General features: G+C 40.8%; 1 protein-coding gene across 4 annotated transcripts in view; it reads right to left on the reverse strand.

Moving 5' to 3' along the window:
• Positions 1–15,670, reverse strand: part of cdh16 (cadherin 16, KSP-cadherin) — a 38,936-nt gene that overhangs the window by 16,985 nt on the left and 6,281 nt on the right. For all 4 annotated transcript variants that reach the window (XM_028443266.1, XM_028443265.1, XM_028443263.1 and 1 more), the window contains exons 6-11: positions 15,059–15,217; positions 13,784–13,980; positions 8,971–9,096; positions 7,312–7,462; positions 5,040–5,252; positions 4,251–4,327 (exon numbers count right to left, since the gene is read on the reverse strand). In XM_028443266.1, the coding sequence (XP_028299067.1) occupies positions 4,251–4,327; positions 5,040–5,252; positions 7,312–7,462; positions 8,971–9,096; positions 13,784–13,980; positions 15,059–15,217 (923 nt within the window). The remainder of the gene's footprint in view (positions 1–4,250; positions 4,328–5,039; positions 5,253–7,311; positions 7,463–8,970; positions 9,097–13,783; positions 13,981–15,058; positions 15,218–15,670) is intronic.

Consider the following 15,670-nt stretch of genomic DNA (forward strand, 5'->3'; position numbering starts at 1 on the left):
GACCACGGTCCGAGACAATGTCTGCTGGTATCCCATGCAACCGGAAGACGTGGTCAACTAGGAGGGATGCCGTCTCCCTGGCTGAGGGGAGTTTGGGAAGGGCGACGAAGTGTGCTGCTTTGGAAAAACGATCAACAATGGTGAGGATGACCGTGTTACCTCCAGAGGGGGGTAGCCCCGTGACGAAATCCACAGCGATGTGTGACCAAGGCCGAGAGGGCACCGGGAGTGGTTGAAGGAGACCCGAGCTGGGTCTGGAAGGGGTCTTGCCCCGGGAGCAGGTGGGACAAGTGGCGACAAAGTCCCGAGTGTCCCTTTCGAGAGAGGGCCACCAAAACCTCTGCCGAAGGATGGCTGTGGTCCGGAAGCCCCCAGGGTGGCAGGCGAAGCGAGAGGTATGAGCCCACTGGAGCACCTGGGTACGCACAGACTCAGGAACATAGAGAACATTAGGCGGGCAGTTACCTGGGATTGGCTGTTGGGACTGTGCTTGACGGACCTGATCCTCCACTTGCCAGGTTAGAGAGGCGACAAGACGAGCAGGGGGAAGGATAGATTCAGGGTCACCAGAGGGTTCGTCGCAGGAGAACTGACGAGACAGGGCATCCGGCTTTATGTTACGGGACCCCGGGCGATACGTGAGGGAAAACTGGAAGCGACCAAAAAACAGCGCCCAGCGGGCCTGCCGAGAGTTCAATCTCCTGGCTGAACGAATGTACTCCAAGTTCTTATGGTCTGTCCAGACAATGAATGGGTGCTCTGCCCCCTCCAGCCAGTGACGCCACTCCTCTAGAGCGAGCTTGACCGCCAGCAGTTCCCGGTTCCCCACATCGTAGTTCCGTTCTGCTGGGGTCAGGCGGCGAGAGAAGAAGGCACAGGGATGCAGCTTTTGGTCAGATGGGGTCCTCTGGGAGAGTACGGCCCCAACCCCGGAGTCAGATGCATCCACCTCGACCACAAACTGAAGGTGGGGATCTGGCTGAACAAGGATAGGAGCAGAGGTAAAGCGTACCTTGAGGGACTGGAATGCTTGCTCGGCCTTGGGGGTCCACTGGAAGGGAATTGAGGTGGAGGTCAGGGCTGTGAGAGGGGCTGCCACCCTACTATAATCACGGATGAAGCGGCGGTAAAAGTTAGCGAAGCCCAAAAAACGCTGTAACTGTTTCCGGGTCTCTGGCTGGGGCCACTCGGAGACAGCCGATAGCTTGGCCGGGTCCATCATCACACGTCCTGGGGAGATGACAAAACCCAAGAATGATACAGTAGTAATGTGAAACTCACACTTCTCCGCTTTAGCAAAAAGGCGGTTCTTCCACAGGCGCTCCAAAACCAAGCGGACATGGCGGACGTGTTCCTCCTGGTCTCTGGAATAAATCAGGATATCGTCTATGTAGACAAACACAACGCGGTTGATCATATCCCGGAGCACATCGTTAACCAGGTTCTGGAAGACGGCGGGAGCATTCGTGAGGCCAAAGGGCATTACTAAGTACTCAAAGTGTCCCAAGGGGGTATTAAAACCCGTCTTCCACTCATCTCCCTCTCTAATTCTCACTAAATGATAAGCATTTCTCAGGTCTAGTTTGGAGAACACTTTGGCCCCGTGGAGAAGGGTGAAGGCAGAGTTTATCAGAGGTAGAGGGTACTTGTTCTTCACGGTTATATTATTTAGGCCCCGAAAGTCAATACAGGGTCGCAGGGACCCGTCCTTCTTATTAACAAAAAAGAATCCCGCACCTACCGGAGAAGTGGAGGGCCGAATGATACCTGCTGCCAGGGCGTCCCTGATGTATGTCTCCATGGCAGCCTGCTCGGGTTTAGAGAGGTTGTACAGACGGCCAGAGGGCAAGGTGGCTCCAGGCAGGAGCTCAATGGCACAGTCGTAGGGCCGGTGAGGAGGCAAGGATAGGGCATCCTCCTTACTGAAGACTGGAACTAGGTCATGGTAAACCTCAGGAACGCCGGACAGGTCTGGAGGCCGAGGATCTGGCCTGGGATTTACAGGAGCAGGGGATGGGGCTGAACGGAGACAGTTAGCATGACACCCAGTACTCCAGGACTTAACCTGGCTGCCGCACCAGTCAATAGAGGGGTTATGTTTAATCAACCAGGGGTGCCCCAGCACCAACTGTGGGCGAGAATGCTCCATCAAGTGAAAAGTTAGTGTTTCGTGATGGTTACCTGCTAACCGGAGGGTAACAGGAACTGTCTTCCGGCGGATCGTGGCCAGGGGGAGGCCGTTGAGAGAACGGGCCTCTACGGGAGAATCCAGTGGCATTGACGGGATGTGGAGCTGCCTGGCGAGGTCCGAGTCCAGGAAGTTCTCCTCGGCCCCAGAATCCACCAGCACGGTCACAGAAAGTGAGTGGTTCTGGTAGCTGAGTGTAGCGGGTAGCTGTAGCAGATGAGGGGAGGTGGAAGCAGTCCGACTCACTCGTAGACTCCCTGTCACGAGTGAGCCCTCTTTTTTGCTGGTCTCTTGGGGCAGGAAGCAATGAAGTGCCTCCATGGCCTCGGAGGCAGCCTCAGGGAACGGTGTGGGCGTAGCAGGCTGGAGAGTGGGACTCAGTCGGCGGGAGGGTGCTGAGTCCCTCCAGTGTGAGCGCTCTCTGCGCCTCTCCCTCAAGCGATTGTCAAGCCGGATGGCGAGGGAGATTAGGGCCTCCAGGCTGCCCACCTCCTCCTTGGTGGCGAGTTCATCTTTCAGAGCCTCGGACAGTCCCCCATAGAATGACCTCTGGAGGGCCGGATCGTTGAACCCACTGGTAGCTGCCAGGGCCTGGAATTCCACGGAGTACTCTGCAACACTGCGGACCCCCTGCCTCAGGGCCATGAGGCGATCTCCAGCGTCTCGCCCCCGAACTGGGTGATCGAAGACGCGCCTCATGTCTGCAGAGAAGCGGGAGTAGGAGGTGCAGATCTCCCCCTGTTTCTCCCACACAGCTGTTCCCCAGTCCCGTGCAGGCCCTCGTAGAAGGCCAATTAGATATGCGATTTTAGCCCTATCGGACGCGTAGGAGGTCGGTTGTAACTCAAAGACGAGTGAAACCTGAGTCAGGAAGGCCTGGCACGAGCCGAGATCTCCAGCATAGCGCTCAGGAACCGGAACCGTGGGTTCACGGCCTACTGTGGCCAGAGCAGAGGGAGAACCTACAACCGTCGTCTCGGGGGCATTACTGGGGGTAGGCTGGCAACCTGACGCAGCTAGTGAAGATGCTAACACGGACTGCTGACCAGTCAGGTGAGACATTTGGCTGATTAGAGCTTTAACGCTAGACACGAGAGTCTTGAGTAGCTCCTCATGCCGGCTTAGAGTCGCTTCATGACTAACTACAGCATGATGAGCGGCTGAGGCCTCATCTGTAGTGCGGTCTGCTGAGCTCATTATGGCCAAACCATACTGTCACGAGACTGAACTGAGGCTCAAGCGCAGACAACACAACAGGAGGCACAGATACAATTAAATGATTTATTCCATAAACAGAATATAACAGAAAACCTACCAGCGCCCTAAGTGGGGTGGTGGAGAAACTAAAGAAGTGCTGAGCAAACTGAGGGAGACCTAATACTAAGATTAAATAAAAACGATCAGGAAACTACTGACGAACAAACAAAATCCTAGGTCTAAAGGCATAAACTCAGAATGGGCTAAACTAACAAAGAAAACCTCTGAACCCCAAATGGGCAGGAACACGGAGACGCTCGAGCTGCAGTCAACACGGAAGAAATGACGGAGCCTGGCACAGGAGTGGGGAAGAACCAGCTGAAGGGTGGAGTGAGCTGAGGGATTTCAGAGGTGATGGTAGTTGCAGGTGGGAAGGAGGCAGGAGAGATCCCAGCGGCAGAGAGGGTCAAAGTGAACACTGTTTATGGTTTGGCGTTGGTTTGTGGTCTGCCGATGTCTTAAGTAGTGGTGTGAATACTTGCAGGTGGGGAGACCACTCCCCGCCGCAGCTGGAAGCAATCCTGATGATCAGAGGTGAGTAGTCCGGACAGTGATGAATGGAGACCACCAGATGGTGCCAACGGACCAATTCAGGAGATGCCAGAGGTAGAGGGCATGACACTGAGATTAGAGGCCATATTTAGTTCCCTAAGAGGAAAATTAGATCAGTGTTTGATGCATTGAGTCCGTAGTCCAATAGGCTTTCATTTTTTTCAGTGATTTTTATGTCAAATATTAGGGTTTTATTGTAATTACGTCCAATAATTACTTGATCTGTGCGTGCGTTTTGCATGTGACCCCGTACCTCGTGTTGGGAGAAGACCGGTGGGTTGTTGTTCTCATCCTGAACCGTCACCACCACAGTGCAGGAGCTGTTCAGACCTGCCAGGAAACACCGTCATAGCTTCTGTCAGTGACTCAGGGTCAGCTCGTCACGCAAATAAACAAGGAACGGCAAGTACCACATCCTGCCTTCGTATAACACCCTGTGTCCATGAGTCATGAAGACGACATCATTTGTCACCCCAGGGGCAAGCGTGTAAACATCTTCAGAGGAGCTACTGACACAGCAGCTCCAGCAAAGGGGTGACCAGCTACTGTGAGTGATGGTCAGAAAACTCCATGTGATGATTTATATGATGATTTGATGTTTATCGTCAATCAATGTTGTTTTTCCTTTTTTAATTTGCACCTTCATATTATGGATGCAAATTCATCTCTCTGATGAAAGCCTTCCTAAAGTCTGAGGACAGTTATAAATATATCTAGGTACATGTACAGTATTTTATTATTTAATAATAATTGTTATTTTAACTACTTCCCTTCTTGACAAAATTACCAAACAAAAATGAATATGCAGTGTTTGTATGAGTATTATTGATCTGTGGCTCCCTCTCAGCCTGTTTATTTTGTGGGTGGGGCTTAAGTGGCTCGTATAGTAAAGGCTGCCTACTGTTTCAGATTGGATTCCATTTTTGATGGTTTTTCACAACAACAACAAAAATAAAACGAAATACCCAGAATGAGAACAAACAAACATTCTGAAAATCAAATGTCCTTTAGAGAGGTTAAGCAATGTCATGTGTAGAGTCACCCTTGGCGTCCTCAGCAGTGATGGTCAGGGTGTACTGTGGTGCAGTGCCCTCCATACTGTCTGCTTGGACAGATATGACTCCAGAATCACGGTCTACTCTGAAGAGTGCACGAGGACTCTCTGGAATTTGTCCAATTAGACGATAAGAGATCCGCACGTTGTCCGTCTTTGGGTCATCATTGTCAGCTGCCTGCACGGTCAGGATTTCTGCTCCTGTGGGGCGAAAAACACCACATATCAGTCAATGGAGATCCATAAAAGCAAGCTTAGCCTCAAAAGGTTTCAACAAACCAACATATCATACTAGAACAGTGGCTCCCACACTTTTCCCAGTCCCGTACCCCTTCAGACATTTAACCTGAAAGCCATGTACCCCCTACTCCTGCACACTTAAAAAACATAATAAGGTAATGTCATATACAATGTAGCCCTACTCTACAAGGGAGGATGCAGATGCTGGCCCGCATCACACTGCATTAGCTTATCATTGACATTAGCTTGCATTAGCATTAGCCTAGCAATAACCTAAAGCAATATCATTAACCTAGCATCATCATTAATATGAGCATAGCAATAGCATTAACCTAGCATTAATATTGACTGAGTAGCTTTAACCTAGCATTATCATTATCCAAGCAATAGCATTAGCCTAGCATCAACCTAGCATGAGCTTAACAATAGCAATAACCTAGAATTAGCCTAGCATTAGCATTCACCTAACATTAGTTTTAACCCAGCAACAGCATTAACCTAACAATAACATTAGCCTTGCATTGACATTAATATGAGCATAGCAATAACATGAACCTTGCATTAATATTGACCTAGTATTATCTTTAACCTAGCATTATCATTAGCCTAGCAATAGCATTTGCCTTGCATCAACCTAGCATTAGCTTAACAATGGGAGTAACCTAGCATTAGCCTAGCATTAGCATTCACCTAACATTAGCTTTAACCTATCATTAGCATTAGCCTAACAATAACATTAGCCTAGCATTAGCATTAATATGAGCATAGCAATAGCATTAACCTAGCATTAATAATAACTGCTCTATTTATATTGTAGTTTTAATGTTGTCACTGTTTGTCATTTTTATCCACGTATCTCCTATGACAATTTGCGTACGTGTGGGGGTACCCGTACCCCACTTTGAGAACCTAGGTACTAGAACATCTGTGTATCCTCTTCCTGATCAGTGTCAAAAGGGTGCAGCAGAGTGTCCCAGCTGATGTTTGGTGTAAGTTAGGATACATTCACATGAAACCAGACCATTGTTAAACTGTCATAAACATACTTAATAAATGGACTTTTTCACTGCATTGGTAAATTAAAGTAGATGTAAGCTATAATAATCCATTTAAACTCATATTTGTTTGTGCAATGAAATAATAATCCTTTATTTAATTTTCAGTTTAATATTTGAAAAAAAAAAAATGTTAAGAATTTTGAAATATTAGGTGAACTTTGTAACTGCAGTAAGAAAATAAATTGTAAACTGACAAAATACATGATGTATGTTTTCTTGTGCAGTGTTTCTCAAATGGGGGTACGGCACTCTACAGGGGGTACTTGAGAGAGAGGGAGTGGAAAATTAACAAAGTGTGAGTCTTGATACCGCCCAGCAGGCATGAGATGACCAGAAATGATCAAAACTATAGAAATAAATCTATTCAGGATCCACTAAATCAGTGTTTTTCAACCTTGGGGTCAGGACCCCATGAGATTAAATGGGGTCGCCTGTAATTTCAAAAAAATCATAATGAATTTTTGAATTTTTTAAAATTAAAACAACACCCAGTTTTAAACAACTGTATTTCTATACTTTCACTTTGTGAATTTAGTTAAATTATAATGCAATTAAAAAAAAAAAAAAAAAAAACATGATCAAAAACTAATTCTTGGAAAAAATGTCTTTGGAGTCATCAGAAATTCTTGATATCAAAATGGCGTCACTATCCAAAATAGCACTAAATATTGTTTCTTTCCACTTGTTTACAAAATGAGATTCTTTAAAATGTGTGTTATCAAACTCTCCTTTGTCATTGTCAAATCCACTGTATGTACAAGACATGTAGAGATTTGAAATTGCTGTTCTCTCCGCCCCTCACTCGTCCTCACTCTATAGTTGTTTTTAAATCATTTCTCAGTAAAATGTTGTAGTCAGACAAAGGGGGTACTTGGATTCAGAAATAAGAGAAAGGGGGTACTTGAGCCAAACAAGTTTGAGAACCACTGTTCTATTGTATTGGTAAAAACCCAATAATCTACCTCGTGCAGCCAGCTCTTTAACCACAGTATGATACTGTGCTTGTGGGAAGGTGGGTCTATTATCATTGGCATCTCCCACCATCACTCGCAGCTCAACCGGCTTGGCAATTTCTCTGCCATCTGGACGCTCGACCACGATACTGATTTGAAACTGAAAAGAGCAACAACAGAAACAAAGAACATTATCATCAGAAAACTGATGCAGGAAAAGAAAGAAACCATTCAGTTGATCTAGTTAAACGGTGAGGTGACAAGGTTTCTAAAAGACATCCTGATTCAGATGTACTGGATTTATCAACATGTCACTTTGAGTTTATATGCTGTGAATATTTATTACTTTATGTGAGATGTTCTCCTGCCCAGTACATGATGTAATATAGCCTTGTAAATTACAAAAGCAGTAAAATAGAATGGAAGCACATTATGTTCAACATTCTGCATATTCTATGCTTATAAAGGGACTATTACAGAGTATTCTCAATTTCTACAAAAGAGAAGAAAAGAGGAGAAACATTTTTTGTGTTCTTCAAGGTTTATTATCTTCCAATGGTTATTATATCAATGAAATGTCCTGTAAAATATATCCAGTTTATAAATCTGCAACATGCACTTGCCTAATTCTAGGTAAAACTGGAAGGACAATGACAGTTAATCAATGCATTAAAGCATGATGAAATCATGCAGATTACGGGGCGCCGATTGTAAAGTTGCGCATGCTAAAGTAAACAGCAACTTTTTGCAACGTTTAGCAAAAAAACATGTTTTTTTGTTTTGTTTCTTTACACCAGATTTACAACTGAAATTGTGATTGTGAAAATTTGTGATATTGTTTTCTTGTAAAAATATAAATCTAAATGTTACGTTTTATCATCGTTGCGCTATTTTTCGGGTGTCTTTTGGGTTTTTCTGTGTGTTGCTTTCTGTTGTCTTTTTATTGAGCTGTCATGTCAGTAAATGAATAAATAATCTCTATCTATCTAATATAAATGTTAAATCTAAATGCTGAATGTTATATCTAAATTTAAAATCTAAATATAAATGTTAAATCTAAATGTAAATTTGTATAGTAGCTAAATATTTAGTTTCACCTGCAACATTTAGATTTAACATTTACATTTAACATTTACATTTAACATTTACATTTAACATTTACATTTAACATTTACATTTAACATTTACATTTAACATTAAACATTTACATTTAGATTTAACATTTAAGATTTACATTTAACATTTACATTTAGATTTAACATTTAACATTTACATTTAACATTTAGATTTAACATTGAATGTATATTTTTTACGAGAAACAAATATCACAAATTTCCCAAATATTGCTGTAAATCTAGTCAAAAGTTACATACAAAAAATTCACATACGTTTCTTAAATGTGGTTTGTTGCTAAATGTTGCAAAAAATTGCTGTTTGTCTTAGCATGCGTAACTTCACAATTGGCACCCCATACATGACAGTTAACTTTGCAAGTCAAGAAATATTGACCTTCTCTAATGTAAAGTCAGATTAAAATTGACATCGGGAAAAGAACCAATGAGAAGATGATCCATTATCTTGACTACTCCAGCTTTTTGAAATAAAGCAGTATCTGTGACCCTTTATGTAACTGTGTTAAATCTGTTCAGCCTGCATCACTGCACAAACCTGGTCCTGGGTTTCTCTGTCCAGAGGAGCATTAAGATAAATCACTCCTTCTCTGCTGATGGTAAAGAGCATCTCTGGAAACTCCCCCTCCAGACTGTACTCTGCCTGGCTCCCAAACCATTTCACCTAAAACGAAACATAAAAACCCACAAGTTTTTAACGCTATTAGTTTAAAAAAAAAACAAAAAACTTTACATCATTGTAATCTTTAGCATTACCCTAATCGTTTGTCTACCAGTTTTACAAAACTAAACAATATAATAGTGTGTGGGATGTTGAAGCCCAAAGCTAGGCTGTTTATTTACATGACAAGGAGCTAACCAAATACACTGACAATGACAAGAAACAGAGAGCAGAGCTAAAAGTAACCGTGTAGCCTGAAGGGGATTTTCCACTCAGCTTTACAACTTCAGACAGACAGTAGAGCACAGGCTGAAAAAGCTCTCGCAGTCATCAAACAGCACCCAACAAGGGCAGGGGCTCGCTCAGAGCACATGCACACACACTGAACGTGTGTATCTCCTTCACTGAATATCACACTCTGCACACAAACAAACTTCACACAGATAAGTCGGCTTTTAGATGTGCATTTAGATGTCGAAATGTGGAAAAAAGTATTGAATGATGAGTAGTGGTTGTATATGTTATAGTCCAAATATCTGCAATAAATTCTCACCTACTTAAGGTACTTTAGTCTGGGGAGTAGGTATGTTGAATTTCAAAATGGCAGCACAAGGCACTGCTTGTCATTTATCATGTGCAAAAAGCAAACAAACATAAGAGCAAATTGTATTTAACTAACCAAACAAAACAATGGCACTCAATTATACATTTCTGTGCATTTTGGGTGAATAGTTTCAGTTTCAGTGTATTTGTTTGTTTCAGTCTAACAAAAAAAAATATTCAAACATAAATCAAAATTCAAAATATATAACAAGACTGAAACAAGCAGGAGCAAAAAAATGCAACAAGGTACCCTCATTCTATAATACACACTATAGAAATGTGAGCATTCAACAAGTACATTTGAGTTGCCTTTTTTCAAATAATCAAAAATATATATATACAGTATATACACATACTTTCTTTTATATACAACGATTGACAAAGAACACAAACATATCTCTACTGCTTCACACAACTCTCTAAAACAGTGGTTCCCACACTTTTCACAGTCATGTACCCCTTCAGACATTTAACCTGAAGCCATGTACCCCCTACTCCTGCACACGTAAATAACATAATAATGTAATGTCATATACAATGGAGCCCTACAGTTAATTTTACCTATAATATAATAATTAAAACATTTGCATTTCCTGAAGAAAATACAAGTGAGGATGCAGATGCTGGCCCGCATTACACTGCATTAGCTTATCATTGGCATTAGCTTGCATTAGCATTAGCCTAGCAATAACCTAGCAATAGCTTTAACCTAGCATTACCATTAGCCTTGCATTACCATCAGCCTAGCAATAGTATTAGCCTAGCATCAACCTAGCATTAGCTTAACAATGGCAATAACATAGCATTAGCATTCACCTAACATTAGCTTTAACCCAGCAATAGCAATAACCTAACAACATTAGCCTAGCATTAGCATTAACTCGGCATTAACATTAACTGCTCTATTTATATTCTAGTTTCCAATGTTGTTTGTGTTTTTAATTTTTATCCCCATGACAATTTTTACCCGTATATAATGTCACTAATTTTTTTTATTTTGAAAAAAAATGGAAAATGATAATAGTGTGGTATTATTATAGCAATTGGATACACATTAGGACGCCATATAGGCAGGAGCATTTTGTTGTTTGAAGATTCTTTGTTTGTAGCCATTGTGAAATGAAGCTGTAAACACCACACTCCCACTATCGCTTTCTAAAGTAGAGATGACCATCTGGCCACAATGAGGACGACGTCCCAATGATGTCCTGTGCTTCACATTAGCCACACACTTGATAGCTTGTATCCCTGTGTGACTTCAAACATTTAGGTATATGGAGTTCAAATCATGTAAAAAAAAAACACAAATGTTTTACTCACAACCAACGATTCAGTGTGGTTTGCAAATATAAGACATCATTCATAAACTTTTTTTAAGCTTTAAAATAAAAAAAAATGAAGTAAAATATAATTTTTTTATTTTTTTTGGAGGCCAAGAGTTCCTCCCTGCCCTCCAAAATAAAACCCCATCCTGACAAAGGGGTTTTTTTTTTCATGGAAAAATTTGAGTTTTTACTTGAAGCACATTTTTGTAATTAAAAACATATTTATTTTTTATGTATAAAACTTGTAAAAATATTTTCTATTTGTTTAATAGGTCTGTTTCTTATTTGCAAAACAAAATGCATTACTTTGTTGCATTTCTAAACAACGCTGAGTTTGTTTGTGAATGGTTGGGCATGAATAAAACATAATATGTTATGGTTTCAGTTATTCAGAGAACTATTTTTTTTTTTATTTATTTTTTTTTTTAAGGAAATTAACTTTGATCTCCTGACATGTTTCAACTGTCAACTGCCAGTCTTCTTCAGAGACGTCTGCTGATCGCTTTGATGTTTCCTGAAAAACTGTTGTATGAATAAAGGAAAGCTTAACATATTCAAAAAGAAGACAAAAAGAACTTGAGTGAATAAAACCTGTTGTGTTTCTGAGGTTTTGGCATAATTGTAACTCCACTACACAGAGGTGTTTGCATTGTTCTAATGACAAGAACAGGGCTCGTTTAAATACAAGGAAGAATTTCTAAAGCCTCAGTTAAAAAGTGACAAAACAGCTTCGATTCTCCCAGTGTTAAGGATTGTTTTAGAGAATCACCTGCCAACAACTGCTATTCACACATTTAACTTTTGTAAATAGGCCAAATCTGAATTAATGATATTATTTTTGTGTTTTAGTGATTTGCTGTAGTGCCACACTGATATAACTATCATTGGAAACGGATGGCTGTGACCACGATGGGCGAATAATCAGAATTCATCCAACTGTGAAAACTGACGATTCAGTCCTATTAAAAGCTCTGACTTCTTTAATCACAGTCTCTCTTTCTTACTCAATAGATTCCATTACTTTCAAGTGATTCTGCTGATTGCATTAAATAATATGAGTTTAGGAAAATTGGAGAACACAATTAGTAGATCTTGGAAATCAATCCTTTCTGTAACAAAGGGAGAAAAATAACCCATGCATTTTGTATTCAGAGTTATAGACAAATTGATCTGATCAGATAATCAGGAAAAATGACCAGTTATTCAGTCGTTATTCATTTTGATATTCATCTGATCTAAGTTGGTGTGACTTTGAAACAAGATGAATAAGGAGAGTGGGAAAGTAAATGGTTTTGAAGTGTATGATTTTGTAATGGACTTTTCACCCTTTTGACATGTATTTCATTCAAAGTTCAAAGAAACACACACACACAGACACACACACACACACACACACAGGTATTAAACATATGCAGGCAATCACACTTGCACTGAGACAAAATAATGTAATTCTAAAAACAATATGCACTTAAAAAGAAAAACACACCAAGGTGTGGATTATTGAACTTATTATTTCAGATGATACCAAAAAGATCAAATCATGAATTTCACTGAAGTGAACTGGCATTTGAAGATATGACAAAAAAATGACTCCTTCATTGGTGAATCCACACATTGTCAGTGGGTGGCAGGAGATGTTTGAACAGCAGATATGAGAGGCTGAGGGCGGGTGTGGGGGAGGTGGGAGAAGGCCGGGGGTGGAGAGGCATTTCAGTGGCCACAGATACTCTCAAAATGGACGTAATGCGTTCACTTTTTTAAAAACCGTACAATCCACACTGGTTTTTACATATTTATATAAGATAAAATAAAGCACAATAATTCACCATTAATTTAAAGAAAAAAAGATAAAACTGAGATGATGAAGCTGCCTCTGTTCTGGGATTTTTCCCCACGTGTAAGAAAAAGCTCTGACTGCTTTTAGGTTATTTTTAGACTTGGAGCTGATATGGATAATACTGTACCAGCCAAAAGGTTAAACCAGTAAGAAACCCTTAGACAGGATTTACAGTAAGAGTACAATAATGGATGGGATCTGCATGATTTTGTATGGGCTTTATTTCACTTTTACTACTACCAGTACATCACTAACATTACTATTATTTCTCAAGGATAATAACTAATATTAATATTTTGTCATATTTTCTGTCTTGTCTGTGTCTAAAAGATAATAAACCTGTATGTGATGTGATTTTGTGAGGATATATTTCTTACACAGGCATTAAAAGAAGTAAATAAACATTGTTCATTTTTCTGAAATACAGGGCATTGTTCCACTTCTTCTTTGTCTGTGAAGACATTAAGTTATTTTCTCATATTATTTATATTTGAATGCATCGCAGTCATTTCACAGAAGAGGAAAGTCTGTAATATACTGCATTGTACAGAGTAAATAAAGCCACTTTCTATATGACAGATCAGATGCAATTACAGTGATTTTTGCCTGTGCTGTTCAATAATTTATAGATTATTCTACAGAGCAGTTTATTGGCTGGTGTGAGATTTTAAGGGACTTAATCAGAAGGTAGCTTTAAAGGATCCATGGCATTTAGGAATCATCAATTATTCAACATTTGGTCCCTTGGGAGATCCAGAGCTGTGCTAAAAACAGCAACTAGCAACATGATGCCACTTTACTAGCTCTACGGTATTGACCATCTTTGGTTTATGACATGCATAAATCTGGTGTGTAACTGCATTAAGCATTGATTTAAGATAATAACGCTAAAGTGTCAAATGATGCTGTGATTCTTGGCTCTGACCTGTGAGATGGGGATGGGGTAAGGGCCGGGAAGGTTCTCCTGAAGTCGAACAGGGTCAGGTGATGCCCAAGTGTTTCCAGTTACCTCCACCGTAACGATGCCTGTGGTGAAGAAGGCGTTTGTCCTGCCGGCCATGTCCTTCACCATCACTGAAAGCTTATAACGGCCGCACATCTCGGGGTCCAGAGCAGAGGCTCCTGGGCAGTCACAGTGACATAGATATTACATATGTTTACGAGATCACCTTAATGATAGCAATGCGAATGTGATCGTAAACAGTCGCACGCAGTGAAAATCAATTAAGAGGCTAAAAAGTGTGATTTTAAAGTGTAAGTTAAAGAGTAACTAAACCCTGATGTTTTGGCTGACATGCGTGCCATACGTAGAGTTTGAGATTCTTGCCAGGAGGGGCAAAGGTATTGTCTGAGATTCGTGCAAACCACAATGTGTGTAACACATACAATAATGCCAAAAATGATTAGTTACATAATTGATAATGTTGACTGCAAAAATTTGCGTCGACGCCACGTTTAATGTTGTAAATTCATTATAAAATCAGACGGTCGGCGGCTTTCTGCTTCATTTTTTCTGCAGTACCATAAATGAACTGCTGGGTGCAGTGTCGCTTCACTGTTTCCTCTGTGGAGAAGAATTGTGCAACAGAAGAAAACGGTGGTCACATGACCCGAGTGCCAAAAAATAACCTTGCATTTTTTTTAAAAAAACAAATAAATTCACATATATGTTGTACACTCACTGTGTTGTACAACTCTACAAACATTCGTATATTATGTACATGATAATAAGAATTGTATTTTTTTGAATGAATTTGGGAAAACTGTACTGAAAACTTTTGACCACATATTGCAGAGTCAACAGGTGCTAGTTTTAATAGGAGGGGCGGGGCCAACAGTGGTGATTGGAGTCGTAAGAAGCCACCAAAACATCATAAATCACAATTCTCAGCCAAAAGAAAAATGGAAGTGTAATAGCCGGGTTTCAACCCATAGAGTGCATTCATTCTTACACATTTACAGGAAATTACACCAAATTGAAATATTTGGACTAAAATGTCAGGAGTTTGACAAGAATCCACTACTTCATACCAAATTTTTAAAAAATCAGCAGAAAAAAAATAGATTTTGGGGTTAAGTTCATCTTGAATAAATTGACCAATGACCTTTTTAAAGTAAAGTATTTTTCTGTAAATTTATTTTGGATAAAAGAAATCTCACCATTTCCATTTCTGAACAACAGGATTCATTCCAGATTTACCTTCCTCAGTGAGGGAGACCTCTCCAGTGTTAGAGTCAATAAAGAACATCTGACTTGAGGGAATTCTTGGCGTCTGCTCCATCAGACTGAACCGCAGCTCAGCATGGGCTGTTTTACGATCATCACGATCTCGAGCTTCCACTTGCATGAATGGGATTCCTGTGATACAGGAAGAAGGAGTGGCAAATGAAAGTCTTCCATTTTAACTTACTGTAAATATTCATCATAAACATGTATCTTCAAGCCTCTCCTTGGAGATCAAATCATCATAAAAGCTGTGAGATGGATGATTAGAAACTGAAAAGTGTGGAATTGCAGAGCAGTCAAAAAGACCCACCCAGTTTGGAGACAAAGTATGATGCAAACATACCATTGTCTTCTTCTTATATCTGATTTTAGTAATGTTGCTTTTTTTTTTTAATATTGCAAACATTAAACAGTGTTTGCTGTAGATCAGAGAAATGCAGGAAGGAACTCGAAAAAAGCCTGTTGGACTGTGAGCCCTGTCGGTGGTAATATAAAAAATAAGGTGTGATCAGACACAATTCACAATTCAATGGGCGGAAGTAGGTATTACATGATTGGAACCAGTGGCAAAAAAGTATTGTAAAC

This window comes from Gouania willdenowi, chromosome 3 (assembly GCF_900634775.1).
Source record: "Gouania willdenowi chromosome 3, fGouWil2.1, whole genome shotgun sequence".
In the NCBI taxonomy this organism is placed as follows: Eukaryota; Metazoa; Chordata; class Actinopteri; order Blenniiformes; family Gobiesocidae; genus Gouania; species Gouania willdenowi.